The following is a 26,590-nucleotide window of genomic DNA, read 5'->3' as shown; positions in this document are numbered from 1 at the left end:
AATGACATTGATTCATGATGGCTTGTATATTCACACTAAAAGTCCAGTGGCTCAATGTGACTAAAAAAACAAACAACAACAACAACAACAACAACAACAACAAAAACACCCTAATATGCTATGATCTTTGACTTCCTTGGCTTTATTTGAAATGTTGTGGAAACCCTCTCTGCCGCTCTACTGGGAGCCCGCTGGGAAACCCACGCCGGCCTCTAACAAGCTGAACTTTACTTTAAGTATTTGATGAGCCATGAACTACAGAAACTATTAGCCATATTTCTGCCCTCCAGGGAGGCTTCAGCCAGCTCTCCAGAGAGACACAGTCTGGACCATGTCTGCCATGTCTGGGAATCTACTTCTGTCTGCTTTCATCCGCTCCATCCAGCTCTATATGATTCATTGTTTCTAATGACACATGCAGTATCAAAAGTACAGTTCACGGAAAAGTAATATTTTCTGCTAGAATTCAAAAAAGGTATGTTTGGAAAAAGCCTGCAGGCCTCTCAGTTTCATTATCTTCCCCTGAAGGTGTAATATCATGAAGCGCAACCTTTCAGGTGCTAACAACACCCGGGGGAAACCAGAACATGTTTTGCTCTTGTTCTATTAAAATACAATTATATAAATTATAACAATAACATCAGAGTGAATAGAGCACTTGTATTTTGGAAAATATATATAAAAATGAGGGCTTCCTCAGTCCACATTTTCTTAGTCTCTGACTACTTAAACCTCTGGTACTCTTCGCATCATGTCGGTCAAAAATGAATTTATTTATTTCAAAGAAATGAATGTACTATATTTTAGTTAAATAATGTTTTTTATTTAATATTTTGTATTTTTGGGGGGGGTTTTATGGTACTAAATTATATGTATGCTGTAGTTATAATCCATTTATTCACTTTTTGAGTATAGACTTAAAAATGAAATGTCCTTAAACTTAACTTAAACTGTCATAATTTTTGACTATTTTGATCTCTTTTCAAAGATGACACTTGGCGAATTATTGCTGAAGTGAAAAAAGTTTAATTAAAGTTACAGAATTTTACGTTTATTGTTATGAAAAATGCACAAAATGCATTTTCAATTTTCATATGAAATATATATTTTCAAAAACATGTTTTACTCTAAAACTGCAATAAGACCAAAGCCATAAATATAAACAAGTTGTGTTCCAAATTTGAGCTTGATATCTCAAAAAATGAGCTTTCAGTAAGATTTTGTTCGGCCGCAGTACCAAATGTTTTCACTATAGGTGAAATTCATCTCCCATTCATTTACAATGCGAGGAGCACAAGTGTGACTATTTTCAGGACCATTTAACCTTTTCGAATCATGTCCATGATTTTTTGTGTGTGTGTGTGTTCACATAGCAAGTGCCAAAACCTTTACAAAGTTTCGCACCATTCCGATAAAGCAAATTTTTTTAAAATAAATAAAAAAATAAATAAACCCTACAATTTAGAGTAAAAAAGAGCACAAGAGGGTTAAATACCTGACAGTGATGATCTAAAATAAGCACAGAAGAGCCAGACCATGAGTGACACCTAGAGGAGCTCTATTGATAAATAGCACAAGTAGAGAACTTAAAGAGCTTCAGTTCACACAGAGACTGGTGAAGAGACAGTGAATCACACACTGTGAGGTATCAAACAGTCAGCATGGCAATGTTCTTCCTCATTAGAAGCGGTAACATTTTAGTTACCTTTTCAGAGTCGGAAACCTTTCAGAAGAACGCTGACACAGAACATTGCCAATCAACAAAATTGGAGAAAATGATAAATTAGCTCCTTAAAAAAACCCATGTCTATGTCTGTTAAAGTAACCATGAAATCAAAATTTACAATGCTTATTTTTTATGGAACACTGCAGTATTTATTAGACTGTAAATGATTAGTTTATACACATTATTATTAGTAGTAGTATTTTAAATTCAGATGCCCTCATCATTTTTAATCAAAATAACTTTCCCTCCCTCTTGCAGCAACATCTCTTTTCTTCTCTGATGACGTGTTTACTGGCACTTAAGGAGGGGCAACCTGTCACTCACATATGATCACAGCAGTAGCAAACCACAATGATCCAATCAATTCCTGGTGGACAAAATCACGACCCATCCTAACATTTGTTCTTATTCAATAAGAAAAACTGTACGTCACAATAGGGAAGAAAAGACTTTCACAATTTACGTTTCATGCCAACTTTAACTATAAAGTTCATCTATACACTATTGTACTCCTAAATGCTAACTAAAAAAAAATCTATTATTTTAGTAAACATACACATTTTTAAAGGTTTAATTTTGTATATTTACTAAAATATAGTAAATGTACACATTTAAAACCCTTAAATCTTTAAAGGTGCCATCGAACGTTTTTTTAACAAGTTATATAAGTCTAAGTTGTCCCCTGAATGTGTCTGTGAAGTTTCAGCTCAAAATACCCCATAGATTTTTTTAAATTATTTTTTTTAACTGCCTATTTTGGGGCATCATTAACTATGCACCGATTCAGGGGCTGCTGGCCCTTTAAATTTCGCGCTCCCTGCCCATCGAGCTCGCGACTCTATATACAGTGCATTTACAAAGTTCACACAGCTAATATAACCCTCAAATGGACCTTTACAAAGTGTTCATCATGCATGCTGCATGCATGCTTCGGGTCATGTGAGTATAGTATTTTTTTGGATGTTTACATTTGATTCTGAACGAGTTTGATAGTGCTCCGTGGCTAACGGGCTAAAGCTAACATTACACACTGTTGGAGAGATTTATAAAGAATGAAGTTGTGTGTTTATGAATTATACATACTGCAAGTGTTTAAAAATGAAAATAGCGACGGCTCTTGTCTCCGTGAATACAGTAATAAACGATGGTAACTTTAACCAACAGTAGCCTACAATAGCAACATGCTAATGAAACGATTTAGAAAGACAATTTACAAACATCACTAAAAATATCATGATATCATGGATCATGTCAGTTATTATTGCTCCATCTGCCATTTTTCGCTATTGTCTTTGCTTGCTTACCTAGTCTGATGATTCGGCTGTGCACATCCAGGCGTTAATACTGGCTGCCCTTGTCTAATGCCTTTCATAATGTTGGGAACATGGGCTGGCATATGCAAATATTGGGGGCGTACACCCCGACTGTTACGTAACAGTCGGTATTATGTTGAGATTCGCCTGTTCTTCGGAGGTCTTTTAAACAAATTAGATTTATATAAGGAGGAGGAAACCATGGAGTTTGAAACTCAGTGTATGTCATTTCCATGTACTGAACTCTTGTTATTCAACTATGCCAAGGTAAATTCAATTTTTAATTCTAGGGCACCTTTAAATATAATATCTTATATCATAAAAATGCCCTACCATAACTTCCTGTTTCAATAGGAAATACATCAACATGGAAAGAAAACCGTGTTTGTAAAGTTTGTTGGTGTAAGTTGCAATGAAACTGAAGTAGCATCAGTTCAGTTATGACATATACTGTATGTGAGTGTAATTGGATTACTGAAAAAGAAATTTTGTGATGTGGGCAGGAAGGCAGATGAACACAAACTTGCAGGAACAGTTTAAGCTGACTAAATGGTTGAAGAACTTCTGCATGCGTCACCAGAAAAAAGTCTGACATTTCACTGGAAGATCAAGTTATGACATTTTGATTAAAAATTACGAGATCTTTTTTTTTTTTTTTTTACAAAACATATATGGATGAATAATTCACAATAAGATCTACTGTATAACATGCATTTAGATAATAGGGTGAATTTTCATTTCATGCCGACTTTAAAGAATGAAACCACAAACTAATTTCTGCTCCCAAACTAATTTTGCGTACTAATGGGCAAATCGATACTGCTGCATTGAAAAGAATCGCTTACTACAGAAAATCAATCAATAGCATTTCAAATAAATAAATAAAAGATAAGGTGATATTTTAAAATTGAACCACGGGATCAAAGTTTAAGAGCAATTCACAATTTTCCTATTGACCAGACTCCAGTTGGCGAGCTGCTAGAAGTGAGTCACACTCAGAGACAGGAGACAATTTAGCAGCCTGTGCTGAAGGTTGAAGGGCAAAACCACTTGGCGCATAATCAATGCAGTTTATTTCTCAGTAGCGAAGAAAATACCATCTGTGAGAGAGGCATTAGAGCAGGAGGTATCCCTTTTGGACCAGTGCCTCAGATATAAACAGTTACAAAGTATAAGTAATGATAAAACCTACAGTATGGGGTCATACAATACACTATCGTTCAAAAGTTTGGGGTCGGTAAGACTTTTTAATATCTTTGAAAGTCTCTAATGCTCACCAAGTCTGAATTTATTTGATTAAGAATACAGTAAAAACAGTAACATTGTGAAATATTTTTGTAATTTAAAATAACTGTTTTAATATATTTTACAATGTAATTTATTCCTGTGATGGCAAAGCAGCATTACTCCAATCTTCAGTGTCACATGATCCTTCAGAAATCATTTTCAGAATTTGGTGCTCAAGAAACAATTCTTATTATTATCATTGTTGAAACAGTTGTGCTGATTCTTTTAAGATTCTATGATGAATAGAAATTTCAAAAGAAACGCCGTCTATTTGAATTAAAAAAAAAAAAAAAAAAGTCTTTACTGTCACCGTTGATCAATTTAAAAACTCTTTAATAAAGTATTAGTTTCTTTCTTTCTTTCCAAATATAAAAAAATAAAAAAATACTGAGCTCAAACTTGTGTATGGTAGTGTATTTTGGCATAACATTTGCATTGCATTTGTGTTCTTGGTGATTCAAGGAGGTTAGAATTACAAAGTGGTGTACAGCATGTCCTGATAAAAATTTAGCTTAAAAAGATCTTATCATACAATTAGATTTAAATTTTTCTTCCTGAGGTTCACTTATAACAATAGTCCTAATCAGGGCTTGACATTAACACCCGCCAACCCACCAAATGCAGGCAGATTTCAGCTGTGGCGGCTAAGACAGCCACTCCCACCAGCCACTTTGGTGGGATGAATATAATTTCAGCCTACAGTCAAATGAAAGGTAGCTAAGCTCGTTGTAGCACAAAATTACAATCCGATCATAATTCGTTATCGATTAACTTGTAGTTAGTGAAGGCGGGATTGGCGGAATTGAATGACAAACAACAGAAGCACTTTCTCGCGTGTGCGCTCTCTCTCTTTGTCGCGCATGGTCAGATATCCTTGCGCCTGAATAATCAAATACACACACACACAGATGTCAAAATGTCCATCGTGTGGAGTATCTCGCATGGATACAGTCGGTTATGGCTTAAGTGTACGTAAACAGGTGGGTAAAAACTGGATGTGTCAGTATATTACGTACATGCATTCAGCAGCCCAATTAAATATCTGTATGTCGTCAATGTTAAACAAACAACAGAAGATGTTAAAGAAATGTTAAATAAACTTACTGTATCTGAAAAAATAGTTTAGGCTATTTAATTAGGGGCCAAGCACCGAAGGTGCTTAGGCACCTATTGTATCTGTTGGCGTTCTTTTTATTTTCGATTCTTCTTCTTCTTCTTCTTCTTCTTCCGCTCTTGAAGTCTATGGCAGCCCATAGAACCGCTTGCGGGAAAGTTGTGAAATTTGGCACACAGTTAGAGGATAGTCTGACCTTTGTCCATAGCAAATTTGGAGTCTCTAACTCAATCCCTCTAGCGCCACCAGCTGTCCAAAGTTGCACTTATTGTTAATGCTTATAACTTTTGAACCGTAAGGATTAGAAACGGAATTCTTTTTTCCTCTGATTCCTTGGGTCAATCCGATTCGATTGCACCATATGACGTCATTTTCCGTCATGAAAATTTTTCCGCCATTTTGAATTTTCTGAAAAACCTACTTTTTCAAACTCCTCCTAGGCCGTTACTCCGATTTTCAGGAAAATTGAACCAGATCATCTTCAGACCATGCCGACTAAAAGTTATGGAATTCAAGTTGATTCCTCAAACCGTTATCATAAAACACGCGAACGAATTGTACGTAGTGCTTGCAAAAATAGAAATGAGGCTGTATATCCGCAATGCTTTATCGTATTCAGACCAAACTTCGAACATGTCATCACAAGCATGGCATCATGCAGTGTTTCAGCTGAGAACATAGATATTAAATTTGCCATAGTCGGCCGAACTTCCTGTCCGCCGTATTGTTTTTCTTTAAAAACTTACTTTTTCGAACTCCTCCTAGACTGTTGCTCCAATTTTCACTAAAATCGAAATCTATCATCTTCAGACCATGTCGACAAAAAGTTATGGATTTCAAGTCGATATGTCAAATCGTTTTCATATACCGGAGCAACGAATTTGAGGCATGATGCAAAACCCACTCTTGAAGCTGTATCTCTGCAATGCTTTGACATATTGACACCAAACTTTGCGGTTGTCATTGTCAACTCACTCTGACCATACTGCATGAATTTGGTCACAGCGCCACCTATTGGTGGAAAGTGATAAAGCAGTAATTCTTTATTATTGGCTGTATATGTGATTTTTCAGCTCTTTTGCCTGAAATTATCCTAATAGGTCTTTAAATGCTCACTATTGCAGTTGGTCTGATGCTCATGGCCGTGTTGGCTGGCTTGTTGTGCTGCTTTTGTGCTTGGCCCCGTAATTTCTGCTTGCAGCTATATTTTACTATTGTATTTGTAATTTGCTAATTTGCTTCTTTGTATATAGCCTAAAAAAATAACTTATAAAATTATAAAATGTATCATATCATGTTCATATTACCCACCCCTTGCCCACCCATACATATCAGCTGATATACCATGTAGGCATAGTCTTGATTTAGGCGGTCAATCTGCATTTGAAAGTTTGAAAGGGTTTTAAATCTAGCTAATCAAGTAAAATGACTCAAAATCAAGTAATTTTAGCATGGAAAGTCAACTTCAATCATATAAAATGTAATTTCCCAACAGCAAAATTGTGAACAGTGAAAATGCTGAGTGGCTAGTAACTTTGGAAAACCACTAGCCACAGTGGCTGGTGAGCAAAAAAGATAATGTCAAACCTAATTTAGTTTAACAGTTTTACTCTATATGACCTTTTTCAGACACTCTGATCCTGTTTCCTCACGAATTTACTCCATTAAAAATCAAAATTCTAAAAGATTATTACAAGTTTGTAGAAACATGTACTTTAGAATGCTTTAGCACAAGTGACTATTTTAAGCACTCACAAAATTTAAATATTTAAATTTATGCTAATCCAACTTTAAGCAAAAACACACATACCTTCCAAGTAGGTTTAGAGCTGTCCATCCTGTCCACAGCATCCCCATCTGCTCGTCCGTCCTTTCTCTGCCTCAACATGACCACCTAGATAAACAAAAACACCCCCAAAAAAGTCACTCTATCTATGTTTTATAGTATGTGCATTCATGTTAGACACATTAAATGTGGCATACCACATAATTACTGCTCACACAGCACAGCACAGACAATGATGCACTTTTCCATTCCCTTTGTTCCAATTGCACATTATGAAGATGTACATTTTCAGTGATAGTGGGACTTAATAGTGTTCCTTTTAATAGCATTTGAGCGCTGTTCCTGTCTTCTTAAGGGAGGCTAGGAGTCTTGCGGGAGATAAGATTATAAGAACTACCCATTTTGAGGAATTAACTTATCATTGTGCTTAAAAGCAGCATGTTATTAAGGTATTAATGAAATACTGGTAGGCCATTTGCATTTGAATCCTTGCATATCAGGCCCAGTGAATGTGAAAATTGGAGGGAGACAATTAAAATATGTACACATTCATTTGCATGCCAGTATTTAGATGAAGGGATCGGATTTACATATTCACAAGGCTCTCTTTATTACAGCTCGTTTTTATTAGAGTATTACAGCAGGCTGGCGAGACAAAGTGAGAGACACCGCTTCGTAATAATACCTCAAAACCAACTACTGTAGGAGTGCAACATTCAACACAACTACAAAATAGACTGAAGAATATGCAGCATTACAGTCTCTTTTTCTCCAGCATGAGGACAATAAAATCAGGTTTGGGAGAGTGGAATGAAAGAAAGTTTGTGTTTTTAGAGTTTTATGACACACAATCCATCAGTGACCAGAAACGGTGAGTAACTAGGTAACAGTTGTAATAATAATATTGTGTGACGTAGTTCAGTGATTTCAAAGTAGTGTAGCTTTTTCCAACGAGTAATGTGACCAAATGCTTCATCACGGTTTTAATATCTGAGCTGAGGGAAAAAAATCGACCACGCACACTTAAATGGTCCCACTAGAAAGATTGATTCAGTCTAAGTTCGTTCGGACGATCCCCTCTATCATTTTCAAAGTCCATTTCTTTATAGCGAATCATTTCATTCAGACTGGCCTTTCTCTCATATAAAGTATGTGGAGTTGGAAAGTCTGACAGTCCGTCACCTCTCTCTAAACAGCATTGGAAAGTCGGATTAATTACAGTGATTCTGTTCATTCAGACGGTTCATGTAAAAATGATTCATTACTTCATATCCTTGTACGATGTACAATGTTTTCGGCTATGTAAATTAGAGTGTTTGTGTTAAATACATGGAATAATATGTGACCCTGGACCACAAAACCAGTCATAAGTCGCACGTGTGGGTCAAAATGATCATGTTCCATGAAGATATTTTGTAAATTTCCTACTGTAAATATATATACAGTACAGTCCAAAAGTTTGGAACCACTAAGATTTTTAATGTTTTTAAAAGAAGTTTCGTCTGCTCACCAAGGCTACATTTATTTAATTAAAAATACAGTAAAAAACAGTAATATTGTGAAATATTATTACAATTTAAAATAACTGTGTACTATTTAAATATATTTGACAAAGTAATTTATTCCTGTGATGCAAAGCTGAATTTTCAGCATTGTTACTCCAGTCTTCAGTGTCACATGATCCTTCAGAAATCATTCTAATATGCTGATTTGCTGCTCAATAAACATTTATGATTATTTTCAATGTTGAAAACAGTTGTGTACTTTTTTTTCAGGATTCCTTGATGAATAGAAAGTTCAAAAGAACAGCATTTATCTGAAATACAAAGCTTCTGTAGCATTATACACTACCGTTCAAAAGTTTGGGGTCAGTAAGAATTTTTATTTTTATTTTTTTGAAAAGAAATTAAAGAAATGAATACTTTTATTCAGCAAGGATGCATTAAATCAATCAAAAGTGGCAGTAAAGACATTTATAATGTTACAAAAGATTAGATTTCAGATAAACACTGTTCTTTTGAACTTTCTATTCATCAAATAATCCTGAAAAAAAATATTGTACACAAATATTTTGTACAGTTGTACACATTAAATGTTTCTTGAGCAGCAGATCAGCATATTAGAATGATTTCTGAAGGATCATGTGACACTGAAGACTGGAGTAATGATGCTGAAAATTCAGCTTTGCCATCACAGGAATAAATTACTTTGTGAAATATATTCAAATAGAAAACAGTTATTTTAAATTGTAATAATATTTCACAATATTACTGTTTTTTACTGTATTTTTAATTAAATAAATGTAGCCTTGGTGAGCAGACGAAACTTCTTTTAAAAACATTAAAAATCTTAGTGGTTCCAAACTTTTGGACTGTACTGTATATAAAAAAAATTTTTTTTTGAGTGGATATCCATTGCTAAGGACTTCATTTGGACAAATTTAAGGCCATTTTCTCAATATTTTGATTTTTTTGCACCCTCAGATTCCAGATTTTCAAAGAGTTGTATCTCAGCCAATCCTAACAAACCATACATCATTGGAAAGCTTATTTATTCAGCTTTCAGATGTTGTATAAATATCAATTTCAAAAAATTGACCCTTATGACTGGTTTCGTGGTCCAGGGTCACATATTATAAATGTACCTGTTTAAGTTTGATACTGTGACTCAAAAAATCGCTCATTCATTTAAAACCCTTTGTTTTTGTGCCAGCAAAAGTGCAGTTCTGATTAAATTATGTCATTGGGTAGTTATATATTTTTATTTATAAAAAAAATTTCCCCTTAAGTAACTTCATTGTGGTCAGTTACTTTTTTACAACAGTATATCCAACACGGAAGTAAGGTAAATATCTAGAAAATAATAAAGTGCAATAAAAGGTAAAACTATTTGCAGTACAAACCAGTGTGGTTATGATTATGATAATAAATAGAAAAAATAACAGTTTGCAATATCAAGCAGCATAACAGACCGAAGCAGAAGCCTTAAACACTCAAATTAAAAATGCTCTCATGTAAAAATAAGGTGGGTAGCTTGACTGTAGTTAACCTTATTCAAAATATGATTAGCTTGTAGCTTGAGAGTTTCCAAGTAGGTTCCCCAACACTGACCACTTCCTTTGTTCCCTTTGCAGCATTAGGTCCTGTTTGTACTGAGACAGCATAAAATCTTCCCGTTGGTCTAAATGCAGCATCATGACACCCAGAGGCCACTTCTCATCCCGCCTCTGCAGTGCGGGCTGCAGCCAAAGACTCTTCTTACTCAGTGGATGATGAAAAAAATAGCTTTTTTGTCAGTGTGTTCACACATGCTGACCAACCCGTATTAGACAGTTATGAATGATGTGAAGATTTATTCAGTGGTGGAGTGTATAACTGGGTCATTAAGGCCTGCAGCACTTTTTAAATGTATTTTACGTTTCATATGTATTTTTCCACTATAAAGTCAGTATATACCTCCTACTTAAGCTTTTAAATTAAACATTAACAAGATTGTTCACCAAAAATGTTCCAAACCCAAAAGCCTTTTGTTCATTTAACACAAATGAAGATATTTTCAATGTTCTCTTATCATTTTTGTAGTCAACATTTTTTGATGACGAAACTTTCGGGTGAACTAGATTTTATGATGCTGACACTGGATAGTGTTGTTGATGGTCGCATAGTTTGCACAAGGTCTCTGAAGCAGCTGTAGTAATTGACACAGGCAGTTACTGCAAATAGCATCTAAAATATATTCTCAGGGTAAATGAAGAGAAACTACTGCTAAAACTAGATGATGGGCATTTTGTGTAAAAAAAAAAAAAAAAAAAGTAGTTAATCATTGAAATATTAAAATGTAAGTTACAAATAATGAGTATGATTGATATGTAAAAATGTATATTTTGTTTTATTCTCAAATCCACAAATCATCAATTAATGAACAACATGCATTAACAACAACAACAAAAAAGTGTGATGTTATATAGAAACCAATCAGGGCCCATGAATTATTCTAAGCAAAAACCACATTCAATAATCCGTTTAAGCTAAAAAAAAAAAACAGAATGCACTGAAATGAAGTGCAGTGAGTAATTGTGTTGTCAATGCTTTTACTTATCAGTGTAAATCTACGGTATGTCAAGTGCATTCGCTTTGCTTGAACTCTCAGTGGCATGTGAGTGATGGAAACAGACAGCGTGCATTTCCTGCACGGGTTGACATCAGGGGGCAGGTGCTCATTGGACAGATGTTAATGAGATCAGCAAATCCATACCAGAGCGTAAGCACATACACACACGCACAATACACGTACCTCCTGACTGGCAGCTGCCAGCTGTCCTTCTAATGTAGTCACCCTTTCAAGAGCCACACGTAACCTTTCACGCACCTGTGCAAATGAAAAACAAAAGATTTTAATTGCCAAATTTACACGTGCCAACAAAGCCCTGTCAGCATCTAATATATTCCACTTCAACTACCACTAATGTTACACGCTCATAATGACTTCACAAAAACATTAAAGAGGACCTTTTATGCCCTTTTACAAAGTCTTGATTTTGTTTTCGGGGTCTACTTGAATAGGTTTTCAGGCTTGAATGTTCAAAGAACACTTTATTTTTCTGCACCTCTCTTCCCAGACTGTCAGTAAGGCTCTGTTTAGTTCTTAGGTGTGTTCGACATGGGCTGCGGCTGGATGCAACCGATAGGCGAGAGTTGCCACTCGTTGGGGAGGAGCTGAAAATAAAGAAGTGAAGTCGGACACTTTATGCTTCCCGTAATGATGATTGCACTGTGTTTGCATACTTTATCACAGCAGTGATACATTCAGTACTTTATGTACTACTTAATACAATGTCTGTTTGTTCAATATAGTTCTATAACATTCAATATAAGCCTATACTATTTAAATACCAATGAAGTGGGGTCTATGGGTTTTTTTTTTGTTTTATTTTGATAAGCATGACACAATACCGCATCACAACTACATGAAAAGAGCTGTTAAACTTAACTTAACTGTTATAGAAATACAGATTTGTGAACATTAGTGGAACTGAAGGTGTGAGAATAAACATGAAACACACGTAATTGTTGTCATGCGGTGAATCCGACCAATCGTGGAACAGCTGTGTCGTCATCAAAGCTTGTGCAGCCACTCTCGAGAAGCTGTGTAGGCTGACTCAGCCGATGCTCTCGAATCGCTCTCACGGTACTTTGATGTCATATGTCACAGTCACGTGGTGTCAGCGCTGTCTCAAGTCGGCCAAAATTTCTAACCGCCATGCACTGTTTCAATTCAACCGATCAGTCTGTGCAGTGCTGCATGAATTCGAACAAGCCTCTTGACTCAAAGAAAGCTCCTCCTTCTGGAAACACAGTTTGCTCTGATTGGTTGGCTGAATCAGTGTGTTGTGATTGGTCCAACCACTTCGAGCATGTTTCAGAAATGTCACACCCTAACTATAACCACAAGTTTCAGCACACTATTAATTAGTGTTTTCACGATACTGGAATTGGAAAACTGTTATATAGATATTTTAATTATTATCTCATAATTTTTTTGATAATTTTGCTGTAATAGCTTACACACAGCACAGGGGAGGCTTTATTTGAAACTGAACTAAATTTACAAAAAAAAAAAAAAAAAAAGTAATATAAATACAATACAGGTGCTGGTCATATAATTAGAACATCGTGAAAAAGTTCATTTTTTTATTGTAAATTATTTTTAAAAATGAAACTTTCATTTATTCTAGATTCCCTACATGTAAAGTAAAACATTTCAAAGTTTTTTTTTTTTTTTAATTTTGATGATTAGAGCGTACAGCTCATGAAAGTCCAAAATCCAGTATCTTAAAATATTAGAATATTTCCTAAGATCAATCAAAAAATGGATTTTCAAAACAGAAAAGTTCAAGTTTTTTTAAAGTATGTTCATTTGTACACTCAATACTTGGTCGGCAGCACATATTACAGCAATGACTTGCTCCTAGCACAAATTACAGCATCAGTGAAGTGTGGCATGGAAGTGATCAGCCTGTGGCACTGCTGAGGCATTATTGAGCCTTCAGATCATTTGTATATTGTTGGATCGAATGTTTCTCATCTTTCTCTTGAAAATATCCCATAGATTCAGGGGTCAGGCATGTTGGCTGGCCAATAAAACACAGTAATATCATGGTCAGCAAACCACTTGGAAGTGTTTTTTGCACTGTGGGCAGGTGCTAAAGTCCTGCTGGAAAAGGAAATCAGCACCTCCATAAAGCTTGTCAGCAGATGGAAGCATAAAGTGCTCCAAAATCTCCTGGAAGATGGCTGCATTGACTTTGCACTTGATAAAACACAATGGACCAACACCAGCAGATGTCACGGCCCCCCAAATCATTACTGAATTCAGAAACTTCCGACTAGACTTCAAGCAGCTTGGATTCTGTGCCTCTCCAGTCTTCCTTCAGACTCTGGGACCATGATTTCAACATGAAATGCAAAAATTACTTTTATCTGAAAAGAGGACTTTCGACCACTGTTCACTGTCCAGTTCTTTTTCTCCTGAGCCCAGGTAAGATGCTTCTGACGTTGTTTCTGTTTCAGAAGTGGCTTGGTAGTCCTTTTCCTGAAGATGTCTGAGTGTGGTGACTCTTGATGCGCTGACTCCGGCTTCATTTGGCTTATTGTGAAGCTCTCCCAAGTGTCTGAATTGGCTTTACTTGACAGTATTCTCAAGCTTGTGGTCATCCCTGTTGCTTGTGCACCTTTGCCTACCCAATTTCTTCCTTCTAGTCAAATTTGCATTTAATATGCTTTGATACATCACTCTGTAAACAGCCACCAGATTCAGTAATGACCATCTGTGATTTACTCTCTTTGTGGAGGGTGTCAATGATTGTCTCCTGGACCACTGCCAAGTCAGCAGTCTTCCCCATTAATGTGGTTTCAAAGAACAAGAGATACCCGGAATTTATACTGTAGGGATGGTCATTTAATGAAACTCAAATGTAAATATTCTAATATTTTGAGATATTGGATTTTGGACTTTCATGAGCTGTACGCTCTAATCAACAAATAAAAAAAAAAAAAAAAAAAAAAAAAACTTTTGAAATGTTTGACTTTACATGTAGGGAATCTAGTATAAACGAAAGTTTAATTTTTTAAAATAATTTACAATAAAAAAATGAACTTTTTCACGATATTCTAATTATATGACCAGCACCTGTAGAATAAAGGGACAAATGAAATAAACAGGATTTAAGTTTTTCAGGTGGGTCTAACAGCAATATTCAGTTAAGAAATACTACAGAAAATAAATAAATGTAAAATAACACTGGATAATCTTCATTGTAAAAATTAAATACAGATTAATGCTTATAATTAAAGTTACAAAAGTTATTCAGTCAAGAGCAGTGAGTGATTTTCTTTTTGTCTTTTGTTCTTTGATTAAGCAGCAAGTATAATAGGCTACTGTCACTTTAAGAGCTTATGCACGGATCCAATATACTATTACACAACGTGTTTTCTTTCACAACTATTTACGTTCCAACACTGACTGTTTTTACCTGAATACTTGCCAAGATGGGCATTTTGACATAATGTTGTGTGCATTTGACTGTTTAAGCCCAATAAGCCATGAAAAAGAACTCAATTTGGTATTCACAAGCTGTTTGAGAGGTGTACACCAATAGATCAGTGGTGCTAGCACTTTTGGAGTGTGTGCGAAACCTGCGGAAATTAGTAAAATTATATGCAATATAACCGCAACCCCGCATCGAAATTCAGGCCATGAGTGAGTGAGAGAGTAGGCACGTGTGTGTGTCAATTCACCATCGGAGAGAAGAGAGAGAGAGAATGCACAGCTGGTATCGGTGTATCTATACAGCAGAAAAGGAGTATTAGAATAGTTTAAGATATTTCAGTATCGATACATATTGAAATATCAATATTTTTGGCAACATTACTACTAATGGGACTCAATAAGCTTTGGCCCCTTTATTTGGCATATGATTTCAGTGGGAATTATTTAAATGAGGGATAGTGTGACACGTATTTTCCTGGAAGAAAACTTAAGACTACAATCAAGGTGTTTCAGGGAGTTCAGAAAAACTGCTTACTGATATAGAAAATAACTGCCTTTTAAGTGAACATTGTGCTTTGTAAATTTGCAGACCATTTTCATGCTCAAACAGCAACATTACACATTAAACAAAGTAAAAACTTTAAAAAAAAATTATGTTATAAGAAGACAATATGAATTTAAAGTGTCTCACTTTTTCATCCAGGGCCTTATGATGCTCGAAGAGGGATTTCAAAGCTTTGAGCACTTCCACCTCACTAGACACCCCGGATGGCGGAGGAGCCTGCCTCTTCACCACAGTCATCCTCAGCGAACGCTCGTGACGAGACACCAGACACTCCAAGTGCTCCAAAAGAAGCTATAGAACAACATAAAGATGCAGGAACACCCAAGCGCATACTAGCACATCCATCCACATAACTTCAGTTGAGCTTATTCTATACATGGTTACACTTACAGGAAGAAAATTTCTTGTCACGAACTACTTTATTAGCCTTGTACAGTAGCATGTAACAGCCCAATCCATTATTAAAATCACACAAGTGTGAAAATAAAGTGAATTTTGGGTGCTTTGCATTGGAAATGCATGTCATAAGCAAATTTAGCTGACACTGCAACATCAGATGGTCTGAGTTCATCTGGGGTGCTTACAAATAAAAAAAAAAAAATCTTGCAAATCGCCCTGAGGCTGACAGAGTCTACAAGCGAATGGACATCTTTTACATTGTTCATGACAATGCAGCAGCATGAATCTGGCAATGGAGATATGCACACTTCCATTTGTCACCCGCATCACCTCAGCTGTGTGAACATCCTCTCCATTCATACAATCTAGCAGCACTGGCCTTGCCAGAAACATAAAGACCGCTGATGCTGCATGATGTATGGCAAGTCATTTACATAAGTGAAGCATTTACATAAACATTTACCCACTTACTACTTTTCAGGAGAACTAGTTGACTATTAAAAATAGTTATTTTACAGTCCCTAGCACAGACACTACTACCATTCAACAGTTTAAGCTCAGTATGATTTTTATTTTATGTTTTTTAAGTCTCTTATGCTCACCAGGGCTGCATTTATTTGATCAAAAATAGGATAAAAACAGTAATATTGTGAGATATTATTAGAATTTGAAATATATCTATTTTAAATATATTTTAAAATGTAATTGATGTCAAAGCTCAATCAATCAATCAATCAATCAATCAATCAATCTATCTATCTATCTATCTATCTATCTATCTATCTATCTATCTATCTATCTATCTATCTATCTATCTATCTATCTATCTATCTATCTATCTATCTATCTATCAATCAAAGAAATCTTACAGACAGAAACTTAATCTAAAATAAACAAAAGCTAAAATAAAATACTGGGACAAAACACAAGCTTGTACTGCTGTACTGTCCCGAATGTATTGGGATGTCTGGTCACCTTAACGCACACACATACTCACCCTGGTATTATTCCTCTCTGCTTTAAGCTCGGATATCTCCTCCTCTTTTTCTAGAAGCTGCTCTCGACACAAATTCAGCTCCTTAGTCAGGGTAGCAAACTCCTGTCAGGAGAAAGAGAAAGGAGGGAGATTAATTATTTCGTTCAATATAAATAATTCACACTAATATGCATCTGTTACACCAAACTAATACACAACGCTGTGGTTTGACATTTTTTACTTTTATTCATGACTATTCTTCCAGATCTATACAGATCTGCTCATGGAATGATAATAACTCTTTCAAATAGTCACATTTAATAATGTACGCTATTTACTAATCTAGCTTTACAGTCTCCTCATGAGGCAATGAGAATGAATGGTCATAGCCCATAGAGCTCCAGAGTTAGTGAAGCTTCAAGTCCTGTTCCCACAATTACTGGCCTTTTGTTGACCAGGGCCACACATTTTGAACACAGGACCACACAGATGGATATCACTCATTTTCTGTGGTGTGAGTTGGACATTCAGTCAGCAAAAACGCCAAAACACCAGCCATTCATTTATTTATTGTATTCTCTTTTTTTATTTTTATCATTTTTTATTGTACCCTTCCTAATTCTGGTTATGAAACAAAATATCCTTGTAAAAACTGCTTATTTGTGGTGAACTTACAATTACTCTGCAACAAATAAACAAATATAATGTTAATTTGCATGATGAACATTATAATTGTAAAGTGTTTTGTTTTTGCTACTATATCTTTAAGACCTCTACAGTATACAGTAAGTAAATGACTGCTGCTTTATTCTTACTGGAATAGTTGGCTCTGCTGACCATTTATCATGAAGTTTGTGAGTACTAAATAGGTAATGATGTGTAAATGTGAGCTCTCAAATGTAAATGCACTCATGGTCACGACATCATAACCAAAACCATTTCTGTAGAGTGAACCTTAAAGTGCAGTCACATTTACCACTGCACTGACGAAATCCATCATTTCAACAGGAATCTGTGAGATAGGAAATTTTGTGTGAGGGCAAAAAATTTCCCCACACAGATATTGGAATAGGTTCAAGATTTTCATACTAATTCACTGTACACTTTAAAATAGTTAAAGGGTTAGTTCACTCAAAAATGAAAATTCTGTCATTAATTACCATTGTCGTTCCACACCCGTAAGACCTTCGTTCATCTTCGGAACACAAATTAAGATATTTTTCATAAAATCTGAATATGAAGCAAGGAGAATACTATTTGTGCACCAAAAAAAAATAAAAAATAACAACTTCATTCAACAATATCTAGTGATGGCTGATTTCAAAACACTGCTTCAAGAAGCTTCGAAGCTTTTGAATCTTTTGTTTCGAATCAGTGGTTCGGAGCGTGTATCAAACTACCAAAGTCACATGATTTCAGTAAATGAGGCTTCGTTACATCATAAGTGTTTGGAAATTTCAAAACTTGGGGGTGTGACTTTGGCAGTTTGATACGCACTCCAAACCACTGATTCGAAACAAAAGATTCAAAAGCTTCGAAGCTTCAGGTAGCAGTGTTTTGAAATCACCCCTCACTAGATATTGTTGAATAAAGTCGTTATTTTGTTTTTTTTTGGTGCACAAAAAGCATTCTCATTGCTTCATAACATTAAGGTTGAACCCCTGTAGTCACATGAACTGTTTTAAGTACCTGTCTTTAGTAGCTTTCTGAGCATGTGAAAGTGTTAATTGTCTTGCTGGCACTGCAGGATTCACTGAGCCATCGGATTTTATCAAAATGATCTTAATTTGTGTTCAAAGATGAACGATGGTCTTAAGGGTGTGGAACGACATAAGTAATTAATAACAAAATTTTAATTTTTGGGTGCACTAACCCTTTAATATAACAGAACGGTCATTAAAATCAACAAAAACCTTGTATCTTGACGATGAGATGGATCTGTAACAGAACATCAGCCACATTACGCATTACATTCCATTAACATTAACACTGTCCATTTCTCTAGCAGCATGAAGGCAGCGACATTCTGATTTGGGCTCTTTGCCTCTCAGTCCCGCCGGCATCCGGGCTGCAGTCTTGCGTGGCTCAATTGCTCTGTTCTGCGAAGTGCCCTGGCTGGGCCTCTGGCACTAGTCCCAGTTAACCCAGCTGTTCCTAGTGGTCTTTTGGGAAACTTTCAGGGCACTGTTGAAGCATGTCAACACCCCCTCCTGTTTCGACATGCATGCATTCATACGCTCTTTAATTCAAGTGCACAAAATACTAGGGGGCTGAATAAAGGGTCACATGGATTTTCCACAGATGGTGAAATGAACAGGAGAACTGTCATCCTTGCTGAGCGGCAACAGGGGGATATGAAATTCTTTTGCTATGGCGGAGCAATAACAATCCTAGCGTGCATGGGTTTCAATCATATAAAATAATATAAGCTTTCAAAATAAATTACAAAAAAGCACCACCTAGGGTCATGTGATCATAGAAGCTTTCATAAAAGGGATAGTTCACCCAAAAATGAAAATTCTGTTTACAAACCTGAATGGCTTTCCTTCTTCTGTGGATTGATATTTTGAAAAATACTATATAGCAGGTGAAAAAAAGGCATGTGAGCCAAGAAGTATGAATTCATAGTATTCATAATAGGCAAAAAGTGCTCGGATTCTGAAGTGCACATTCGATGGACACTTTACTATCCTATGAGGCCACGGGAGAGGATTTGTGAATGGAAGTGAAGTGACGCAACTGACGCCGTATGTCACATGACAATGACAACATAGTGAATGTAGTACGTCCAAATTTCATTCATACTACACACATTCAAGTACTTTTTAACGGTTGCAAAGTAAGTTTCAAACCAAATGTAGTACCTGTTATATAATAAGCGATTTCAGAAGCAGCATGAGTTTATATTAACACACTGTATTCAGGCTATTGGGTCAGCTATGATTGCCATGCTAAATGAATACTTTCAAGTCCACACATTGTGTTAGTGTGCTGTTTTTCTGCTTTCTGAATAATGCTGCTTGACTGAAATGTAGGGGCAGAAAGGACCGGGAGGGGGAAGAGGAAACGGAAAATGGGTCAGTGCGTTCATTTGATTTTTTTTTTTTTCTCACAGGAGTGGAGGAATAGGCAGAAAGCAAGTTCAAATCCACAAACAGATGTTGGATCTTCCCGCCTCTTTCAATCAGTGCAACAGCCTCTGAAAAACCAAAGCACTTCTCTGATATAGCAGGGCATGGGTGAAAAAAAATGACACTAAAAAACACATTGTATCAAAGAAAGCAATTCTATTTCAATCTGTCTTGGCTCCTCAATAAATGTTTGAGAATAAACAAAAAGGAATTGAAAACATGCATTTGGGGTTTGTCATTAGAGATTGCAGTGCTGAATTCAAAGGTAAATTGTGTCTCCCAACTATAGAAGTAACACAAGAGGATTTTCTGTGCTGAGGTTTTGCATTTGAAGCCCTGGATTATATTTGTATTGTGACTTGTGAGCGTGAAAAGCTGAAATCCCCCCAGTTAGTAGTCGACTTACTTTTTTTCATCTAGAACTTGTGGTTCTGCTTAAAAGTGGTTGCAATAAACTTTTCAGCTCTTGAAGTCAACCCAAAAACTATTAATGCAATAAATGAGTCTTTACAAAAATAATATTTCAAACTGCAATGTGGCACAAACACTTCTGAAATCAGATTTAGCATTCATAGAAATTTTCCACACTGAAAATGAGTAATGTAATAATACCAAAAAATGGTCATTCTGTAAAAATCTGCATTTTGTCTCAAAAATTAAAATCTTTTTAATGCTACAAGTTAATTTAAGCAGTTACAACAGTTTAAAAAACTGTTTATTAATTTTGGATTTGACAAGGATTACATTTAATGGTGTTCTTAAAGCTTTCCCCCTAAAAATAGAGGAAATGGGCATGAAATACCCAATATTGGCTGATAACGGATATGGTACCAATATACTGTGCATATATATGCAGCCTAAATGGCATTCATACACTTCTAGCCCTACTGCTGTTAAACATTTGCAACAGCTGTGATAACTATATCCCATTTATAAGCACTAAAACTCTTCAGGTTATATATGAAAAGCAAATCAGTCCAACTGAGATATAATTCATAGGCTGAGCCTCTGGGAACACTTTCTTCATTTATGCTTCAATGTAGGTACCACAGTTAACTTCACTGTGTGTTTTAAAACCATTTCATCAACAAAGAAAATTATAAGACTGGCATAATCACCGTTTTCCATTTTCAAGAAAGAAAAAATGGCAGCACAGGAAAGGAACACTGCTAATTACAGGTCATTTTTATGGACATCTATCATGTAAAAACAGTGAATTTATAGTTGTGTTTTCATGAGGTGATAACATGAGGTGTGAGCACTGTCTCATGAGAACAGAACACTGTTAATCTAGACTGGGTAAACCCAGCCTGATCTGCCGGCGATTTGATTTCGCCCGGCAACTCAGTCTGGAAACCCGTACATTCATTTCTGCTGCATCTGTTACACTTTTGCGGGAACCAATCACAGACTGGCTTATCCACCTTACTCGCTATTGGCGGGTACAGAGCTCTTTCTATGGCTCTGGGCGGGTATAACACGATGACGTCTCTCGCACAACCGTCAATCCAATTCCTTTTAACCTCTCAACGATGCTAAATGACTTCTTTAGTTTAGCAAACAAATCGCTCGACTGGGTGTAAATATCACTCACTTTCATGTTTTGTTGCACAACCTGCAAAAATCGCTCGATGCCATTGCTGCTTCTGCAAACCGATGATCAATGCTACAAACCAATACAAACTAAGCCTGGAGTTTTCGCATCGCTCTGCAAAAGTACGTCACCCGGATCGTTGATCTGATTGGTTGAAGGACTATCCAATTGCGTGAATAATGCTCGTTGATCACGCCTCTTGTGCAGTAGAAAATACATAGCAAACTCATCAGACCAATGTTTAATTTTAAGTTGAGCTTGGTCTGGTGATAGCAAGACAACTGTTAATCCCTATTAGCTCTTAAAATACTGGATACAAACTTAACCTATATTTTTCTTTTATTTTTCTGTTATTTCTATAAACCATTTTTTAAAACTTTTCTATGGTAAAATACTTGATCTTTTCAAATCAAGACAATGTTTTGCACGGCAGGTAAACTCACTAAGAGGTTTCTAAAATGTCAAAATGTGCTGCACTGATAAAAGAGAGAAAAATCCACAATGTGTCGGCCAGCAGTGTGACCTTGTGAGACGGTTGTCGGCAGGTGAGCAGTGTTGAGCTCAGACAGCTCCAGGGATTTCTCTGTGTTTGGTTGGTAAAAGCCTTGGGATTAAGGAATGGAAGGAATATTGCCAAATACAGCAGCGTTTCTGAGCACAGGATTAAGTCATACTGCAGTCTGCATTACTACAAGCACCAACAGACAACACTCACACACACATTATAGAGACTTTTCAATATGCCAAAAATGGCTTCCGTAGTGTACAACAGATTTAACGGTATTGTTGATTTGACACCTGACATGGTTAGTAGTTAAAAGTGATTCATGCTTCTTAACTCATATGACCTTGAAATATAAATAAAATAAAATAAAATAATAAAATAAAATAAAATAAAATAAAATAAAATAAAATAAAATAAAATAAAATAAAATAAAATAAAATAAAATAAAATAAAATAAAATAAAATAAAATAAAATAAATCAAGTCAGTGCAAAGTCAGGGGACTTTCATAAATGCTCCACAGACGCTCATCCGGACCTGCCACAAAAAGCTTTAAACTTTTTTCCCTACCTCCACCAGACATGCTTACTGTAAGCCGATTTCTCTTAGTCTACCTACCCTAAATCCATAACAATGTTCAATGTCTTATACATGTATAAAGAAACATGTTGACAAGAAAGGCTTCACAAATAACACCAAACATCTGTTCTTCTTTAGCCGCTCTCTGTTGTTGACTGAGACTGCTCAGTCAAGCCTTCCTGCTCAACGAGTGCATTTACATGCAGAACAAAAAGATAATCACTCGCAAAAACCAGCCCATTATAAATAACCCATTTTTTTTTTACATGGAAATGATTTAACCAACAATGAACATCAGATGCATATTGCATATTTAATAACCAGACAGAATGCAGATAAATAAACTAAATCAGGGTAATGGGCAACAAATATGTCCTTTGGGTTTTCGTACATCATTAGTGACCTTTCTCCAATAAAAAAATATGATGATGTTTTAACCATGAATCAGTGTAAGATGCAAATGTAAATGTATGCAAATGTAAACAAATATTGTGGGAGCTAGCAAATAAGATGACAACTTAGAAATAGGCATGTGACGGTATCAAATTTTCATGTTGCAATAATTGCTGAAGCTTTCATCATGGTATACAGTATTATCACGATATCGAAAAAAGTTGCAAAAAAGTGTTATAGTATACATAGCACAATAGAACTCTTTTTCTTATAATAAAAAGAACAATTAAATACAATACACAAAAAAATTATGAAGTAAAATGCTTCAAACAGATTAAAGCGCAAAAGAATTATAAAGAACAACAGGTGACACTTTACAATAATGTCGTTATTTAACGTTAGTTCTTGCATTAACTAAGATTAAGAATGAGCAATAGCTACATTTGTTACGGAAGGTATTATTTTTTGTTAATGTTAGTTAAAAAAATACAGCTGATCATTGTTAGTTTTAGCTCAGGTCCATTAAATAGTAGTTAAAACTTAATTTTAGTAACGTTATTAAACTAAGAAATTAACATTAACTAAGATTAATAAATGCTTTATTAGTATTTTTCATTGCCAGTTTGGTAATAATGAATTAACATGTTAACTAATGAAGCCTTATGTCACTAAGTGTTACTGAACAATAACAAATAATCAGAACATTTCCAATCATTATAGGGCATGTTGTAGTCCAGTTTGAAAATAAATAGCCTATAAAGTCTATAAGTATTAAGTATTTTGTAACGTGATGAACAACATTACGAATACAAAACTAATACAAAGACTATTTGAAGCATTTTAATTACTGTTCAGGTTTCCGGGGTAACCGCTGCATTTCTGCTGTTCGATCAGCGTCCTCTGCTGTCAGAGAGTGAACGCTGACTTTCATTCACTCACTCCTTCACTCATTCCACCATGTGCTTCTCATGCACGCTGGGCTTGTTTACATCTGAGAGTGTGTCCCTTTGACGCAGAATACAGCGGTTTTGTGCATTTTATACGGTTGATGGGGAAAGTATTCTTAAAATGTATTATAAAAATGTTAATAATTTGTAATAATTATTCACTGTATTTTGAAGTTCCCACGATAACAATATCGTGCATATTCATTATCGTGATATCGTATTACCAAATATCGGCATGTGTCTACTTCGAAATCAACATGATTTCTTTTAATTAAAAAAATTATCCAAAATCTAACAGTAATCTAATTGAATAAGTGAATACGTCTGGAGATGTGATGGAAGAAATCTAGGGAAGAAAGCTATTAGCTTTAATTAATCACCTCAAGATATCTGTGAGATGGCTGTCTGGCACAATGCACAGACGGTCAGATCATACTAGTAATCTATTCCATCTTCATTTTGCTTAGTGGGCGTCTTCTTTCATTAGCTTGTTTACATGTTGGAAAGCATGTGAAATTTGATCATACTTGCTGTAATAGCACAGGAAACACAAGGTCTATCTTTTCAATATAGACCCTGTTAGCAAAGTGTGCTTGAATAGAGTGATACAGCTAAAAATAATTGCATTTTTTAGACAAGTGAATTGCTGAATAAGAATCAACTGATTTGATTCAATGAACTAATTCATGGAAATGAATCACATTTTGCTAAAACACCAAAGGCACTATTAAAACCACCATATTTGCAAGTTGCAGGAACAATCATAAAATAAATGTATCATTAATGACATTAAAATCATTGCATTCATTCGATTTTGCTTCCTTTTTTTAATTCTTAATGTATTTTGCATATATATCACTTTAAACAACTACACACTCTGACGGTCCATCTCCAGTAGGCATTTCAGAGTACAAATAGCAGACTGAATCTCTTGGCTTGGTGTTGATGGGTTATAAAGGACTGATGTTGGTTTATTTCATACTACAGCTGCTCTTTTTGGCTCATCTTCCCCTTGGCTCAATGCAAAGAGGGAATTGTTGGAAAATATGCAGAACCTGGTGCTCAATTAGCTGCTAATGGATTGATTCCTCTAAAACATGGCATCTCCTGTGGGATCAGGACAGATTAGGGTCATGCCCTCCAGGACTGGAATCAATCATGTGAGGTTTGGACAGCGGTTGCTAAAACACTGACAGGATGCTTATGGGCACTGGAACAAGTGAAGCAGAGGCAAGGGGCTAGGCTTAAAGGTTGCCATTTAATGAGTTAATCTTAATCCCAAAGCATGCTGATTGATCAAGGCACTCTAGAAATAATTCATATTTACTCAGAAACCAACGTCCTGCAGATTCACAGATCCCTTCATCAATCATTTCAAAAAGAGATTTCATTCTCACACTTTATAAAATCAAGCTAAATTATAAAAATGACCAGTTTCTATCACTTTGCTCAGTCTCTGACAACTCATGCCAGCTCAGTTATGACAGCGCACATATGAAATGTGAATCGAAAAAGTGAGAGTAAAGGCAACGCTCCATCAACTGCTAGCAGCACAGATGGTTTCACTGACAAACCAATGTGAACATTACACCAATCACTCATCACTGCAGTAGTTAAATTAAAACATGCAAAATATGTATAGAAAATGTCACTTTCCTCCCTGATTGGTCAAATGTGGGCTAATGATAGCCTCCATAAAGACTTCATTCCAGGTCAAGGTCACAGGAACCTTATTAATCACTGGCAACATAGGTGACAATATGGAGTAAAATCAAACCTGAATCTGCAGAAAAACTACAAAATGTCACTGAAGGACAGAATAAATCAATAAGTGACTCAAGGTCATGTGTTACAGTGTACCATGGGTACAACGGTGTGACATGAAGCAGAGATGTGGTGAAATACCTGTAATGCATCGTCTGTGGCTTATTGCTTTTAAAAAATGGCAGCAACAGCAATATAATAATAGACAAAATTTGATCTAGTAATAATAAATATAAGATCACAATAAACATTTCTTCCACCTAATTAATAGTTTACTAGTCTAACTGCAGACTGTTTCCACTCAAATCAAAATATCACAAATTTTATACCAACAGTATATTTAATAATTTATAATAAATATGTGCAACGCACAAATAAATAAACAAATGAATGTATGAATGAATACTATTGCTGTCAATCGATTAAAAATTTACCTAATTAATCGCACATTTTTCTGTAATTAAACGCGATTAATTACACCTGAAAACATGAAAATTTGCAATTTAAATATATTTTCACTTTGAATCTCCAAATTAATGTAGAAACAACATAAAGACAGTATATTTTAAATATTTGTTTAATGGCATCTTTTTACTAAGTACTATAAATGAACAATTTCTAGGGATAAAATTAGTATTTACCTGTATAGCCATTCAAGATTACCATATAATTGAAAGTCATTTAAAGACTTTACTAGTTACAAGATTTGGTAACACTATTCGATCCTCTCAATATAACATCAGAATCACATTTTCAAGTATTCAAACTTATTTCCACACTTACACCCGTGTGTCTTATGTTGCTTTCATGTGCTATCGGAAATTTCCTACTTTCCACTTCTTAAGTCATGATTACAAGCTTGTCACATTCAAGTGCTTTGTTGTTGGAAAGAACAAGAATCATGGAGGACATCAGGTATATTCTTGCCTATTTTTGGGAAAATCTTATTAAGCCAAAATTATAT

General features: G+C 35.5%; 1 protein-coding gene across 16 annotated transcripts in view; it reads right to left on the bottom strand.

Moving 5' to 3' along the window:
* ppfia4 (PTPRF interacting protein alpha 4) overlaps positions 1–26,590 on the bottom strand; it is a 131,437-nt gene that overhangs the window by 42,880 nt on the left and 61,967 nt on the right. For 15 of the 16 annotated variants that reach the window (XM_048171893.1, XM_048171887.1, XM_048171888.1 and 12 more), the window contains 4 exons: positions 16,736–16,837; positions 15,466–15,630; positions 11,520–11,594; positions 7,251–7,334 (listed from right to left, as the gene is read on the bottom strand). In XM_048171893.1, coding sequence (XP_048027850.1) covers positions 7,251–7,334; positions 11,520–11,594; positions 15,466–15,630; positions 16,736–16,837 — 426 coding nt within the window. Of the gene's footprint in view, positions 1–7,250; positions 7,335–11,519; positions 11,595–11,832; positions 11,942–15,465; positions 15,631–16,735; positions 16,838–26,590 lie in introns of those variants that run through there. The other variant, XM_048171899.1, reaches the window with a different exon arrangement.

The sequence above is a fragment of the Megalobrama amblycephala genome, linkage group LG21 (assembly GCF_018812025.1).
Source record: "Megalobrama amblycephala isolate DHTTF-2021 linkage group LG21, ASM1881202v1, whole genome shotgun sequence".
Taxonomy (NCBI): domain Eukaryota; kingdom Metazoa; phylum Chordata; class Actinopteri; order Cypriniformes; family Xenocyprididae; genus Megalobrama; species Megalobrama amblycephala.
The sequence above is the reverse complement of the archived record's forward strand: the minus strand, read 5'-3'. Positions and strand labels throughout refer to the sequence as shown.